We start from the raw sequence: 15,854 nt of genomic DNA, 5'->3' as shown, positions 1-15,854 counted from the left end.
TCTGTGACAAAGACATTGATTTTGAAACTAATTCAAAAGTATTACCTTTGGACTTTTATTTCTCAGATATCTCTGGGACACTGCTACTTGACATTGGCCACAGGACAAGTCAAAAGACAAATGGGCCTGTAGTCAATGAAAGAGACATTCTAGTTCTATCTGAGGTATAAAAGCCAACTGGGTGTCAGTCATTCTCTCTCAGCCCGCTTACCTCACAGAGTTGTGGAGAAAATAGGAGGAGGAAGGACTATTAGGTATGTTCACCGCCTGGATTTATTGATAAAAATAATAAAAGTGGGATATAAATCAGGGTGGATTTGATTTAAATCGAGTCGATTTAAATCATGATTTAAATCATGAATTAAATCACTAGTAAAAAGACTTGATTTAAATCAACTCGATTTAAATCATAATTTTTAAAGAGCAACTGTCATCTCTGCTACTCCTTTGACCCGCTGTTGACTCACCGATAGTCCCAGTGTTGCAGAATATATAGCCTCGTGCTACATAACTAAGCTCCATTTCATGCTGAATAAACTAAATTATTTATGTATCTTAAATAGAAAACTATCTTACAATAGATTTTTACCCCAAAAGTTTTTTATTAAAATAAATTCAATAAAAATAAAAAAAATCCAATTTTTTTTATTTTTTTAAAAAAATCATTGATTTTTATCCACCCTGATATAAATAAATACCGGTACTAAATATATTTTAAAAATTAACTAGTCAAACAGCAAAACAACAATGAAGGAGCACTTGAGGGAATCTGAAAGAACTAACTAGTCAGCAGCTAATTGTCTGGAGGATTTCATTTGTGAGAGAAGGAATATTTTCAGAGTATTCTGCTGATGAAATAATCCAAAATTTAAAATATAAAGGAAAAAAGAATAAAAAGATATTGTACAAAACTCCCATGGCACAGAATAAAACAAAACAAGTAAAATTTAAGCCCTTATCCAAATATATGCATTTGAAAGATTAAAAGGAAGAATATCAGATGATATTTCAATCTGATATTTCTAGAAGAGAATACTGATTTAGATTTTGGCAAATCTAAATAGCTTTATTTTTTCCTGGCCTACAAGTTCTACTAAGAACTCTATTAAATGCATTAAATAAGTTATTTATATCTAGACTAAGAAATAAATACATCTTTGTCTTTTTTTAGTAACTACTTTTGATTCAAACTTTGAATTACAGTATATATCCTTCTATAGACTTAAATGTAACAACCTTGTTTTTGTTTTTTAATAAAAGCATTACATTATTCTTTTCTGTCAGATGACTATCCAGCTTGTTTTTCAGGATCTCCAGCAAAAAAAAACTCACTAATTTTATGTGGCAGTTGTTTCCACTGGCTGGCAGCCTGTTACAGTCAGGAAGTTCTTTCTGACATTCAATCAAAAGCTTCTTCCTTGTTCACCTATTGGTTCCAGCCCTGTCCTCCAGGCCAATGGAAAATAAGTTGACTGCCTCTTTTGTGTGACAAAATTAGAATTGCACAGCAATATATCTGCAAGTGTTTGGGTCTGTGTGTGTGTCTTGGTACTATGCTTCTGCCATAATTTATCCCAAATTTGTATTTAACAGATATATTTTCAAAGAAAGTTAATAATAATTCATTAAACTTCTACGCCACTTATTTTGACAATTTAAGACAGCACACAACCACCAAAGAAATTACAATAAATCAATAAAACAAAAATAAAAGATGGCAGATGTACAGAAAGTTAGTATGGTGTTACAATTAAAACTCAATGTAATATTGTTTGCTGCCCAGTCATTGCTTCTTGTCCTGCCTTCAGGTGCTTTGGAGAATAGATTGACTCCCTCTTCTTTGTGGCAGCCCCTGAGATATTGGAACACTGCTATCATGTCACCCCTAGTCCTTCTTTTCATTAAACTAGATATACCCAATTCCAGCAACCGTTCATAGTATGTTTTAGCCTCCAGTCCCCTAATCATCTTTTTTTTGTGTGTGTAATAAATTTTTATTTTATTTTATAGCATACAAAAATTCCAATTTCAATTGAACAGTGTGTTGTCTGGGTACAAATCTGTTGTAGCGCGGGAATAACGAGAGGCACAAGCAGGCTAGTAACAACAGCTCTTTAATTCAGGGTGAGACTTCAGCAAAAGAACACAGGCAGCAGCCCTCTTTATATACTTTTCCAAGGTGACCAAGAACCAATCAGGATTCACTATACATTTGAATTTCCCGCACAAAATAGATACATACATAACACCCCTCCACTCCCAGAAGGCACTTATTCTATCTATTTACATATTTACATACAAAATCACGCAGGTGACCAGGGCGTGTCCTAATTCTGGTTTACCTGCGCAGTTCAGTTGTTGGCGAGGCGTCGAGCCGGTCGGAGGGACCTCCCGTCTCTCCCGTCTCTGCCAATGGAACCTCCTGGATTTCTCCGGAGGTGTGGCTATCTCCGGCTGGGAGTGTCGGCTCGCTGGGGCGGCGCTGGAACTCAGGGTTGCCAGGTAACTTTCCGGCTTACTCGGGCTTGAGGTAGCTGTGTCAGGAAGACCTTGAAAGTTAGGACATGGGTTTTCGTTTTGTAAACGTTTACGCAATTGATCTATATGCCTTCTCCAGATTTTACCATGCCCTATATTGACTGTATATGACTTTGGTCCGGTAATTCCCACAATGATTCCCTCTACCCATAAGGGCCCATTGGTGTAACTTCTAGCAAAAACTGGTGTTCCTACTTGGAATTGTCTTAGTCCTCCCCCTTCCCCCTTGAAGCTATCGGGGGAGTAATTGGGATGCAGGCGGTCGAGGATGCATCTTAGTTTTCGGCCCATTAAGAGCTCGGCTGGGCTGCGGCCTGAGGTCGGGCACGGGATGGCGTGCTATACTGCCAAGAACTCATCTATTCTAGCCTGGCAATCCCCTGCATCAAGCCGGGAGAGAGCTTCTTTGGCCGTTCTTACAAATCTTTCAACAAGGCCATTAGAAGCCGGATGAAAAGGAGCGGATAATGCATGTCTTATGCCTAATTCGGCTAGGTAGCCTTCAAATTGAGTTGCCGTGAATTGGGGCCCATTGTCGGATACCAGGGTGTCCGGCAACCCATGTGTTACGAATAGTTTTCTGAGTACTTTGATTACGGCCTCAGAAGTGGTAGATGGCATTAGGGCAATTTCGAGCCACTTAGAATATGCATCTACAATAATGAGAAAGTTCTGGCCATGGAACGGGCCAGCGAAATCAATGTGAATCCTCCCCCATGGCCCTTTTGGTTTTTCCCATTCGCGAACAGGAGCTATGGGCGGATCTGGGCGGGACTCCTGGCAGGGCCTGCACTTCCCTACCCACTCAGTGACATCTTGGTCGAGATGTGGCCACCAAACATAACTACGAGCTAGGCCTTTCATGCGAACAATACCAGGGTGCCCCTCATGCAACATTTCCAGAACCCTGTGCCTTAACCGTGAAGGAATGACCACCCTGTCCCCCCACAACAAGCAACCCCCCAACATTGACAGTTCATTTTTTTTGTTAAAGTACAATTGAAAGTCACCACCGTCCACCTTGGTAGGCCAACCCCTCGTTATCCAGCCCATTACAGTGCGCAACACAGAGTCTCTGGCAGAAACCCTCGCCACCCTGTTTGAAGAAATGGGGCCCAGGGAAACAATGTCAAGCAGTAAAACCGGGGCTTCCGGGGTCGGGTTGTCCAATAGTTCGGGCAAGGGGCATCGGCTGAGGGCGTCAGCATGTACCAAAGTTTTGCCCGGCCGGTGGAGCAGTCTGTACGAGTACACGGCTAAGAAAATGGACCATCTGGTCATCCAGGGGGAGAGAGCGGCCGGGGTCAGTTTATCTCCAGCCAGAAGGCCCAAAAGAGACAGGTGGTCCGTAATAAGTTCAAATTTGCGGCCAAACAAATACTCGTGAAATTTTTTTACCCCGCTACAGCCGTTAGTGCCTCCCTATCTAGTTGGCTATAGTTCCTTTCAGCACTAGACAACGTGCGAGAGTAATAGGCGATGGGCGCCTCTAACTCATTCGGCAGTCTATGGCTTAGAATCGCGCCTACACCAAAGGGGGAAGCGTCACAGACCAATACTAGAGGTAGTTCGGAATTGTATTGGATAAGGAAACTGTCCTCAGACAAAAGTCTCTTTACTGCGTTGAATGCGGCCGCTTCTCGCTTGCCCCAAACCCACGGAACGTTTTTTCCAAGGAGCCTGTGCAGAGGCTCCGCAACGGTGGCTTTGTGTTTCAGGAACATCGTATAAAAATTGAGGAGGCCCAGGAAAGCCTGCAGTTCAGATTTTGATTTGGGGGTGGGCGCGCTTTGGATGGCCCTAACTTTGCTTTCTGTGGGGTGAATGCCTGTGCCGTCGATTCTGTAGCCTAAGAATTCCACTGATGGAACCGCTATCTTGCATTTTGTTCGCTTGAGTTTAAGTCCCGCTTCTCTGAACCTCGTTAGGACTTGTCTAACTCTCTGGCCTAACTAAGTCTCGTCTTGGCCACTAATCAAAACGTCGTTGAAATACGGGCTGGCTTCCGGTTTGCTGCTGGCCGCCGCCAGATGCTCCTTCGGGATCGTCAGCTTCCACTGCCTGTCAGAGCCGCCTTCACAACGGAACGGCGGCTCGAAAAAACTCCGTTTCCATGAGGAAACGGAGATAGAGCCGGCAGGGGTGGGTAGAACTCTCTGCAGAGTCCCAAAAGTTTTTCTTTTACTTTTGGGACGGAGCGGATGATCCCCAGCCGCTGCTCCGGGCTTTGGGAGACCTCTGCTAATGCAGAGCCAGGCGTCAAGAGCAAGCCTGTGAATTTAACAGATTATTCAAAGAAAATGTGAGCTGGACCTGTAATACTGAATCGCAAGTATTCTACTTATCTTTTAAAAAGTACTTAAGAGAAAGAGGAAAAGAAAGGGGAAAAAAAAAACCTTTTAAAATGGCGTCTGCCGCGGCTGGAGAAGAGGCTGAAAGGGAAAGTCCTTCCGTTTCCTATTATTACAATGTAGCGGAATAAATACCACTGGCTACATTTGTAGACAAAACTTCGCTCCTGTGTTTTTTTCTCTCTTTTTCCCCTGGAGACTTGACATTGTTGTTGATTGGAAAGAAGTCTTTTTTCCTGTTTTTTTTTTCTTTTAACAAAGCCTGCCTGGGCGGAAACATGGCATTGAGACTTATAAAGTCAGATAAACAAGTAGGGGGGGGGATTCCCCCATTAACAACTTAAAGGAACAAGTTTTAACTCTTCAGTCTCAGAAACCTGATTTTAATATAATAGAATTTCTCTTAGAGGAGATTGAAAGAAGGGATGAGATTGTGAATCAGCATCTTGAAAAATTTAACCAGGAAATTAAAGAATTGGTGAAATCTAAGTTTGATTTTTTGGAGCGAAAAATTTTAAAAGTGGCTAATGGTTTTTCAGAATTTATGACACAGCTGGATACAAATACTAATTTACTAGAGTCTAAAATGGAAGAAATTCAAGATAAATTGGACAATAGAATTCAAAAGATTGAATATGATTTGATAAACACTCAGGATAATAGCTCAGAAGAAAAACCTAAAATGGATGCTGTTCAAAAGTCTGGTAATGTAGAAAATCTGCAACAGAGGATTGAAAAAGAGGTTCTAATGGTACAATATAATTTTACAGAATATGCGATAAGACTAAGAGGCCTGCAGGAAAATAACAGAGATGATTTAAGGAGAATATCTTCTGAAATTCTAGCTGGGATTTTAAAGGTTCAACCTGAGGAAGTGTTTTGTAGGATTGACAGAATTTACAGAATAAATTCCTGGATTGCCAAGCAAAGGCAACTGCCTAGAGATGTGGTGATTTATTTCACAGATAAAGAAATTAGGAATAATATTGTGCAAAATTCCTTTAATTCTAATTTGCAATTGTATGGAAGAAAGATTTGGATTTACAAGGAACTCCCACCTAAGATATTAATGGAAAGGAAGAAATTTGGTTTTCTGGTGACTGAGTTAAAAAAGAGAAATATCCCATTTAGGTGGGGCGCCCCAGTTGGTATTATATTGAGATATCAAGGAGAAAGATACCAGCTAAATACTGTTGAAAGAGCGGAAGAATTTTATCGAAATAGGTTGAAAATGAATCTAACATCTTCAGGTATAATACAGGATAAGCAGAAGGAGCTGGAAATAAAGGGAGAATATCGAATTACAGAGACTGTACCAGATAAATTGCCTTTGGATTTATCGGATACCCCAGCTGGATTATCTACAAATTTGAGAGAAGTGGCATCTGACTTTAATGTGATGACTTATCAAGGCAAAGACAAGCATGGAAACCAATTAGGGGACATACAAGGGATAAAAAAGAGACATGAGACACAAAAACAAAATCAACAAGACCAATCTACAAAGCAGAATGAAAACCGACTAGTTGATACACAATCTGTAGAAAGGAAACCAGGATGGAAATCAAAGCCACAAAAAGAAAAGAAAAAAAGAAATAGGTTGCATAAAAATAGAAATTTCTAAATCAAGCAACAGTGAAGCCAGTGACTTTAAAATATGAATGATTACGTGAAAACATAGAGGAGGCGACGTATTGGTCAATATCATCCTGAGGATAGTGGCAGATCTCTGCATTGCCGTAATCTTGGGACGTGAAAAGAGCCTTAATCTAATGGATTTGAATTATCCACTTTGGAATTTCTTTTTGTGTTGATAAATATATTATAATTATCTTGAATCAGGCAAGAGAATTATGCTGGGGCATGCAGAAGATCAGGTTGTTACCCACTACGATGATTGGAATCAATAATCCTGATGAAACCCACAATTATTACTATATGGAATATAATTATAATGTCACTCGGGTGGTTGTTTTTACTTTTATACATATAAGAAGATATTTACTACTGATGGGGGCAGATATGATTGAAGATTTTGAATAAACTGTTGCATCAGCAAGCTATGTTACCCTATTATGGATGTTGGTTCTAATAATCCAGTGGAAAGACTTCAAAGAAGATATTATATGGACGATAAATTTAAAGTCATTGTCTTTTCTTTTTTTATTTAGATATAATGGAATATATATACATATATTTTTAAGTAGTGTGGGCAATGAATCAAAGATATTAAGAATTGTTGTGTATGGTAATTTTGCAGGACAGTGGGTGAATAAGCTAGTTAGCAGACTGATTAGTTTAAGAAAAGGGATTTTTAAGTGATATACTTAGGGGAGTGGAGGAAATGGATAGAGTGGGATAAATGTTAAATGTTAAATGTTAAACTAGATTTTATGGGGAAGGCCGCTTTGAAATGTTATAGTAATATATATAGAAGATTAAATGTTAAAGTAGGACTTATCGTATAGTCTTAAAGTGGAAGGTGGTTTTGAATTGTTGTAATAATATATAGATATAAGTTTGGGAGAGGAGAAAAAGGGCAGATTATTGCCAAATTGGGAGTTATAATACTATTATGTTAAATTAGAAGTTACTCTACAATGTTATAGTATAATGTTTTTTTTTTTCTTTTCTGAAATGTATGGATAAAGGGGGATGTTATAATATTAATAATATTTTTAGTAAGTAAAAGTCAGTATTTAGAGGAGGGAGTAAGTAATCTGTTATGAATTAGGTTTTTTGTTACGAAGAAATCACAGGGGGGGATGGGTGGGGAGGGGGGTTAGGGAGGGGGAGGGGGAGGAAAAAAAAGGGGGGGAAATTTGTATTTGAAAACTTTTTCAATAAAAAAAAAACGTCGTTGAAATATGGGACGACACCTGGGAGGCCTTGTAGAAGGCGCTCCATTGTGCTTTGAAAGAGTCCTGGGGCGATGCTGACCCCAAACTGAAGCCTGGTGCATTTAAAGGCACCTCTGTGAGTTACTATTGTCTGTGATTCTGCCGTAGCGTCATCTACCGGCAGTTGCTGGTACGCCTGCGCAAGGTCTAGTTTTGCGAATAGCTTGCCAGGCCCCAGGGAATGTAGTAGATGGTGGACTATCGGAACCGGATAGGCGCTCTGCTGCAACGCCTTGTTAATCGAACATTTATAGTCGGCGCAAATTCTAATTGAGCCATCCAATTTGACTGGCGTGACTATTGGGGTTTCCCACTTAGCGTGATCTATGGGAACTAGCACCCCTTGCTTAATGAGCTTATCGAGCTCCGCATCAATTTTGGGCTTTAAAGCAAATGGAACTCGTCTTGCTTTTAGTCTGATTGGTGCTACGTTGGGGTCTAAATTAAAGGATATAGGGGTCCCCACATACTTGCCTAGAGTCTCTTCGAAAATGTCCCGGAACTCGTGGAGCAGGGTTTCTTTAAGTGATGATCCGCTGATGCTGTGAACGCCCGTGAAACCCATGCCGAGGGCCTGGAACCATTTCACGCCCAGTAGACTTGGCAGAGGCTTGCTAACGACGGTCAGGGGCAGCTCTTTCTGGAACTCGCTGTAGGTGACCCGGAATGTGCCCACGCCTTCAACGGGAACTCGGTTTCCCTGGTAGTCTAGTAGGCGGATTTTCTGATGGGACAGCTGGTTCTTCTGAAGCTGGGGCAGGAGTGCCTTGAGTGTTGACCAGGACATGATCGATAACGTAGACCCCGTGTCGATTTCCATTTCACACGATTTGCCATCGATTTCTACTTTCGTGTAGACTTTCTCATCGTCGGTTGTGCTGGCTTGGCCGATTCTCATGCTGTAGGTCTCCCGCTTTTGAGGTTCGCGCCGTTTTCTCGCGCCGTCATCTTTGATTGGCTGTTTTGAATGAGCCGGTTCTGGTTGGTCACGGTAGTCATGTGACTTTCGACTACGCGGAAATTGAGCTCTGCAAACTCATGCTAGGTGGCCTTTCCTGTCGCAACGCTTGTAAATGGCTTCTCTGTATTTACACGAATGTCTCTCGTGATCGCCGTCACAGCTGGGACAGCTCTCGTGGCGGTGGCTTTGTTCACTCGATTTCTTTTCTGTATGGAAAACGTCCTCGTCCAACTCTTTCTCTGTGCTGGTTCGCACCTCTTCTCTGTGGACGGGGGCTGTTTTCAGCCCGTCTTTGCTTGGACTGGGTCGCTGCAGCGCTTCCGAAGCTTTCGTTGATGCCTCGTGTGCTCGGGCTTCGTCTAGCGCACCAGCTAGCGTGAGGTCTGGCTTGGCTAAAAGACGCCTTGTAACCGGGTATCTCAAACCGCGCAAATCAGTTGTTCAAGCAACGCGTCGTCTAAGTCTCTGTAGTCACAATGCGTTGCGGCTTTTCGAAGCGCGGCCACATAAGCACTGACCGGCTCTCCTTCTTTTTGAACTCGTTGTCGGAGTTCGTAGCGCTGGACGAATTTAGACAGAACTGGAGCGTAGTGGGCTTTCAGGTTAGCCTGAAGGACGTCCCATGGAACCGTCTGGACTGGGGTTGGCTCGCAGAGGGATTCAGCCATCTCGAATACGTCTGGCCCGCAGTGGCTTAAGAACAGAGCCCTTTTTCTATTCGCAGAGAGCCCTTGCATTTCGCTCGCTTCCAGTGAGCACTCGAACCTGGTCAGATACGATCCCCACTTCTCTCGGGTCGGGTCGAAGGGTTTTGGCGGAACGTAGGCAGACATGCCGTGTCTCCGTGTTCGCTAGTCACCCTGGCTGAAACTCCAAGCTCTTTTGAAAAACCTCTTGTGTCCTCTATCCCACCTTCGTCGCCAATGTTGTAGCGCGGGAATAACGAGAGGCACAAGCAGGCTAGTAACAACAGCTCTTTAATTCAGGGTGAGACTTCAGCAAAAGAACACAGGCAGCAGCCCTCTTTATATACTTTTCCGAGGTGACCAAGAACCAATCAGGATTCACTATACATTTGAATTTCCCGCACAAAATAGATACATACATAACAAAATCATTTTAGGAAATAATAATCAAAGTGTTTACAACAACATTCATTGCATTAATATTATTATATTAATATTAACAATAATAATAATCATACTATTTGTTTAACCAAGTTACCATATCTTCCTTATATCACTGATCCTTCCATATATTTCCTTGTTTCTAGCTCCTGTTTTTATCAGCTAGCCATTGATAAAATAAGTGCCAAGTCAAAAAATATTTAGTTTCTTTCTTTTCCTCAATTGTAAGTGTTAGCTTATCCATTTCTGCTAGGCCTGGTGGCTCAGCAGACTGATAGCATTGTGATTAACACCAGCTGTCTGCAATTACTGTAAGTTCAAATCTCACCAGGCTCAAGGTTGACTCAGCCTTCCATCCTTTCTAAGGTAGGTAAATTGAGGACCCAGTTTGTGGGGGCAATAAGCTGACTTTGTATAAATATACAAAAGTATGAAGGCTATTGTTTAACGCATTGTAAGCCGCCCTGAGTCTCCGGAGAAGGGCGGCATATAAATCAAATTTTAAAAAAAATATTTCTGCACAATATTTTTCTAATCACATCTTCCTCTGTTGGGATCTCTTCACTTTTCCATTGTTGTGCAAATACTATTCTCGCTGCAGTCAGTACATATAAAATCAGATATACATTTCCTTTGTTATACTTGTCTGGTAAAATGCTCAACATTTTACCAAATGCCCAACAAGAATGTTTTTCCAGCCATGTATGTATTTTTGTCCAATATTTTTGACATGCCCACCACATATGATAGTATGAACCAAGTATCTGGTGGCATTTCCAACATTTTGCAAATTTATCCTTAAACATCTTTGCTAACCTTGAGGGTGGAAAATGTCATCTATAAAACATTTTATAAAGATTTTCTTTGTATGCAGTAGACATTGTTAATTTACAATTTCTATCCCATAATTTCTTCCATTTGTCTAACTCAATCGAATAACCAAAATTTTAACCCATACTATCATTGTCTCTTTTACTTGTTCCTCTTCCATCTTAATACTTAACAAATAGCTATATATTTTCTTTATTAATTTTTCATCTGTCCGTTAGCATCTGATCTAATTCTGTTAATTCTTTAAACCATACATTTTGACATCCTTCTCGTATCTAGATTGTATCTGCACATATGACCACCATGTTATCTCAATCCCTTGATCACTCAGTTCCTGTTTAGCTTTAAGTTCCCTCTTTTCATTTAAAATATCTTTATATATGGTAATCTTCTCTATATCAATAACATTTGGATAAATCAGTGCCTGCATTGTAGAGAGTCAGACCAGTATTTTCAAATAATGTTGTTCTTTAATTTTCTCCCATAATAATAATGCATTCCTAACATAGTATCTTTGAATTTTTTTTGTTTTTTTCATACCATAAAAAAGCATGCCAACTTAATTCAATATCATGTCCCTCCAAGATCAATAATCTTTTGTTCCTCAATCCATTCTTTCACCCAAGTAAGTATCGAAGCCTGGTAATACAATTCCCAATCTGGTAGCCTAAAACCACCTCTATTTTTAGACTCTTGGAACATTTTCAAACTTAACCTTGCTTTTTCCCTTGCCAAATATATTTTAATATTGTTTTATTTAATTCTTCAAAATATTTTTTCCAGTTTTATTGGTATTATTTGAAATATAGTAAACTTGCCAAGATATCCATTTTTATAGTAGCTACTTTTCCCATCAATGATAATTGTAGATTTTTCTACTTCTCCAAATCAGTTTTAATTTGTTGCGCCAATTTATAATTATCTCCTTTAATCATCACATTCCTTGCCATTAGTTGAATTCCTAAATATTTAACTTTCTTGACTATCTGTATACCTATTTTCCTTGTTAGTTCTTTTTTCTGTGTGTCTGTAACATTTTAAACTATTTTGGCTTTTTCTTTCATTATTTTCAGTCCTGCAACTTCAACATATTCTTCTATTTTCCTAAATAGTTTAAGTCCATTTTCTTGTGGGTAGTCCCCTAACCATCTTTGTTGCTGTTCTCTGCACTCTTTCTACAGTCTCAACATCTTTTTTACATCATGGTGACTAAAACTGGATGCAGAATTCCAAGTGTGTCCTTACCAAGTGGTAAGTGGCCTTACCACTTTACCAATAAAGTGGTATTAACACTTCACATGATCTTGATTATATCCCTCTGTTAATGCAGCCTAGGACTGTGTTGGCTTTTTTGGCAGCTGCAGCACGCAGCTGGCTCATATTTATATGATTGTCCACTAGGACGCCAAGATCCCTCTCACAGTTACTACTTTTGAGTAAGATACCATATATACTATACCTGTGCATTTTGTTTTCTTTGTCTAAATGTAGAACCTTACTTTTTGCACCATTGAATTTCATTTTGTTAGATAGCCCAATGTTCAAGTTTGTTAAGATCCTTCTGTATCTTAAGCCTATCTTCTGGAGTGTTGGCTATTCCTGCCAGCTTGGTGTTGTCTGCAAATTTGATGAGTTCCCCATCTATCCCCTCGTCCAAATCATTGATGAAGATGTTGAAGAGTACTGGGCTTAAAACAGAGCCTTGGGGTACCCCAATGCATACTTCTCTCCATGTAGATGCACTTATATTATCAATGTTAAAAAGAAAAAAAAAGCACACCTAAAAACAAAACAGATAAACACTTAATTTTTCCTTTCCCCTTTGTTTTCCAACTGATTTGCGGAGTCTGTCGGTGTAAACCCTGGTCTAAATGCTTGTATTTTTCTTGCTGCATTTTTTCTTCTGTTCAGTCATGTCTGATTTTCAAAAACTTTTTTTACAAGTTTTTTCAGAAGTGGTCTGCCATTGCTTCATTCTTAGGGCTGAGAGAAAATAACTGGCCAAAGGCCACCCAGTTGGCTTTGTGCCTAAGGCAGGACTAGGACTCACAGTCTCCCTGTTTCTCTTATCAAAATGGTTCTCATTCACACACAATACCTTACTTCACATAACAAAGTGAGTAAAGCACACTAGTATTCACAATCATTTTTGCTTCTTGGAGAAAACATTCCTTCCTTCAACAGACCACATACTAGCTTCTACTTTTCTGCCAACATTTATATTTTTAAATTTCCATATACATTTCACTATTTTTGGTTTTAAAAAAACCCTATGAAAGTAGTCATCTCAAAATATTCATCTACCTGGTCTAATTTTTAGGCATTTATAAGTTATTTCATACAAATATTTAGATACATTCAAACTGTATAACTCAACAATATTTAAAAGCAAGTTCTATTTTTTGTTACCTCCTGTTGTATGTTGACATCATGCCACTTCAAAGTTCTAAAAACATATGACAAACAACACACAATCTCACACTAACCAATATTGGTGTATTAGTGATTATGTGTCACACAGCGTAACATATTTATATCTACTTTTTTAAATGAATAAGGAAAAATCTTAGTGTCCTGGCCACAAGGCCACTACCCTACTTGCTCAACATGCTGCTGGCGATCAAATAGAGCAAGGAGCAAGTCCTATCAAGAGCTTGGAAAGATCAGCCTGTGACTTATTGCATATCATAACTTTCTGCTGTTGTTGACCCACAGCATTCAGTCCCTACCAATTATTACTTATTACTTTTTGTAGGCATGCAGTGGAATAACAGTCTTTCCCTGTAGCCTGCAAAATGCTTTACTTTGCCCTGTTTATTCACTACTTTCATGGAGCAGAAACGTGCCAACTCTCACAGTAGTGATTATTATGATAGCTAAATGGAATTTCCATAGTTGTCTGTTCATCAAACCTATGGACAGGATTATGGTTCCTCCTATCCCCACTCAACATGTTGACCAAAACCTCTAAAAGCTGCAGCCCTATACATCCATAGACACAAGATCTGAAAAGACTCTTTTAGTTTGGTTGGCTTTTAATGTGCATAGTTGCCACATCCGGATGAAGAAACAACCTTCCAATATTTTTCCATAAGTTTTAGTTTGGATCAGAACAGTCTAAGGAGCCAACCAGCTTTCCCAAACGCTCCCACTCTTTCTCTCCACAGGAAATTGGGGAGGAGAAAGTGAGCATAAAACCTTGATAGCCAACTCAAAAATGCCTCCTACGGAGGCTCATGGGGCTGAAATGGAGTTATTTTTTTTTCTAATAGGGGACAAACAAACAAACAAAACAGCAGAGCAAGGAGCCAGCCTGAGTCTTCTCCAATTTACTACCTAAGAGGTACAACAGGAGCAGAAGGAAAACGTACACTTCCCTACTATCAAGAGCGACAGTGCTTTTCAGCCTGCAGCGTGGAACTGGGTGAGCTCTAAAGAAAGTTTCTATCTCGCCTTTTTCCTCCAGAGAACTCATCATCCGCCACCTTCCAGCCACCCCAGACCTGCACAGCCGAAGGCCCTCGGCGTGGGGTTAGGCGAGGAGAGAAAAAGGCGCGTTGGTTACCTGAGGTCAGGTTGTCATTGATCTTTAAAGGTATCCTCAAGATGTAGACGAGAAAAAGCATGGCGAAGAACCAGAGAGTCCACAAGTACGTCCAGGACCAGATGATGCAGGACTTGAGTTGCTCCAGAAAACCGCCCCCGTTTTCGGCCATGTTTGGGGAAGAAAGGGAGCGGGGACGGCTCGAGAGGGGCAGAGCGAAGCCACACGCGCTCTGCAGGTCGCTCTCTGCTACCTCGACCTCGCACTGTGTACTTCTGGGATGATTCATGTCTCCCAAAGTAACGTGTCCCGCTCTACCTCCGCCCTCTCTCAGGGTTTCCACGCAAACATCTATTTAAGACTCGGCTTGAGCTGTAAACAAACCCAGCTGTAAGAGGAGCCTCTTCCCTCCCACCATCCGTCCCTTGCCTCTAACAACCCTCTTCTGCTTGTTGGTTTGCACCGGCACGCAAGGCTATCTCCGGAGGCCAAAGTCAACACGGGTCCTGTCTCTGCAGCGCCTAAACTTACAAATCGATGGCAGAAACAGGGAGGAAGCCAACGTGAAGGAAGTCATTCAGAAGAAATAGCCTCCACGTTTATTTCATTTTAGTTGTATTTTTCTTTCCGTTTTCGATGGCAGCCCGGTCCCTCTACCTACCATCCCCATTAAATAAGGAAAGCATTAATTTTAAGTACCGTGGTGGGATTTGGAATATTCTCCATCTTCTCCCAGTGGGGAGAAAAACTTTGGATGAAACTAGGGAAACATACAAAAACAAGTCGATAAAAAGCACATTTAGCCAAAGTGGGAGACAAAGTCTACCAAATACTTACAATCTAGAGAACCATCCCAAAAATTGGGGCTGAAATACTTTCCCCAATAAAAGTATTATTAGCCCAGTGATTGTTGAGTTGCCAAAAATGCTCAGATGTGTATACCCAGTATTTCATTGCAGCCTGTTGAAACCAGAAATCACATCTTCTTTCCATCCCGAATTGCAACCACCTCCCAACCCCATTGTGACAGAGGGAGAACAGCACTTTGAAGTGAAAGATCTTGTATGCATTGGGGGAAAACCCAATATTTGGTAACTTAGAAGGACTTTCCCCCCTCAGACACTGAATGGGTTGACTCCCTACATATCAAAACCCCAAACTGCTTTTAAAATTCTATGATCAATACCCAGATAAACCCCATTGAACTATTTGCTAATTTAGAATATTTGTGTATCTTTCCCTCCCCTCTTCTTTTTCTTTTGCTGAACTAACATCTCTGTCAAAGGGGGTAGAATGTCAGATCTGCTTGGCTCAGCTTGGCATCACATGGGCATCCTGCAATCAAAAACTGGAAAGGGGGGGGAGGAGGAAGGGATAGAAGGGCAATAAAGCGCTGTGTGTGTGTGATGGGAAAACGGGAGGGAGAATGACAGGTGATAAAAGATCAGAGCAGCTGGATCTAGTTTGTACCAGCAACCCAAGGCCAGGCACCCTGAGAAAATATGTGGACTACCCCCAAACATCTGTGTTCTCAAAACATTTTGGCAAGCTCCAGTTGGCTGGAAATGGAATGGTGTCGTAGTGTGATTATGGGAAGTGGGC

General features: G+C 40.7%; 1 protein-coding gene across 2 annotated transcripts in view; it reads right to left on the bottom strand.

Moving 5' to 3' along the window:
- Nucleotides 1–14,643, bottom strand: part of ST7 (suppression of tumorigenicity 7) — a 152,891-nt gene extending 138,248 nt beyond the window's left edge. Inside the window, exon 1 of one of the 2 annotated variants that reach the window (XM_034431032.3) lies at nucleotides 14,274–14,643. In XM_034431032.3, the coding sequence (XP_034286923.1) occupies nucleotides 14,274–14,541 (268 nt within the window). In that variant the 5' untranslated portion in view covers nucleotides 14,542–14,643. The remainder of the gene's footprint in view (nucleotides 1–14,273) is intronic. The other variant, XM_034431031.3, reaches the window with a different exon arrangement.
- Nucleotides 14,644–15,854: the final 1,211 nt, after the last annotated feature.

The sequence above is a fragment of the Pantherophis guttatus genome, chromosome 7 (genome assembly GCF_059756535.1).
Source record: "Pantherophis guttatus breed Tessera chromosome 7, ASM5975653v1, whole genome shotgun sequence".
In the NCBI taxonomy this organism is placed as follows: Eukaryota; Metazoa; Chordata; class Lepidosauria; order Squamata; family Colubridae; genus Pantherophis; species Pantherophis guttatus.
Note: the sequence above shows the minus strand (reverse complement) of the source record. Positions and strands in the feature narration are given on the sequence as shown.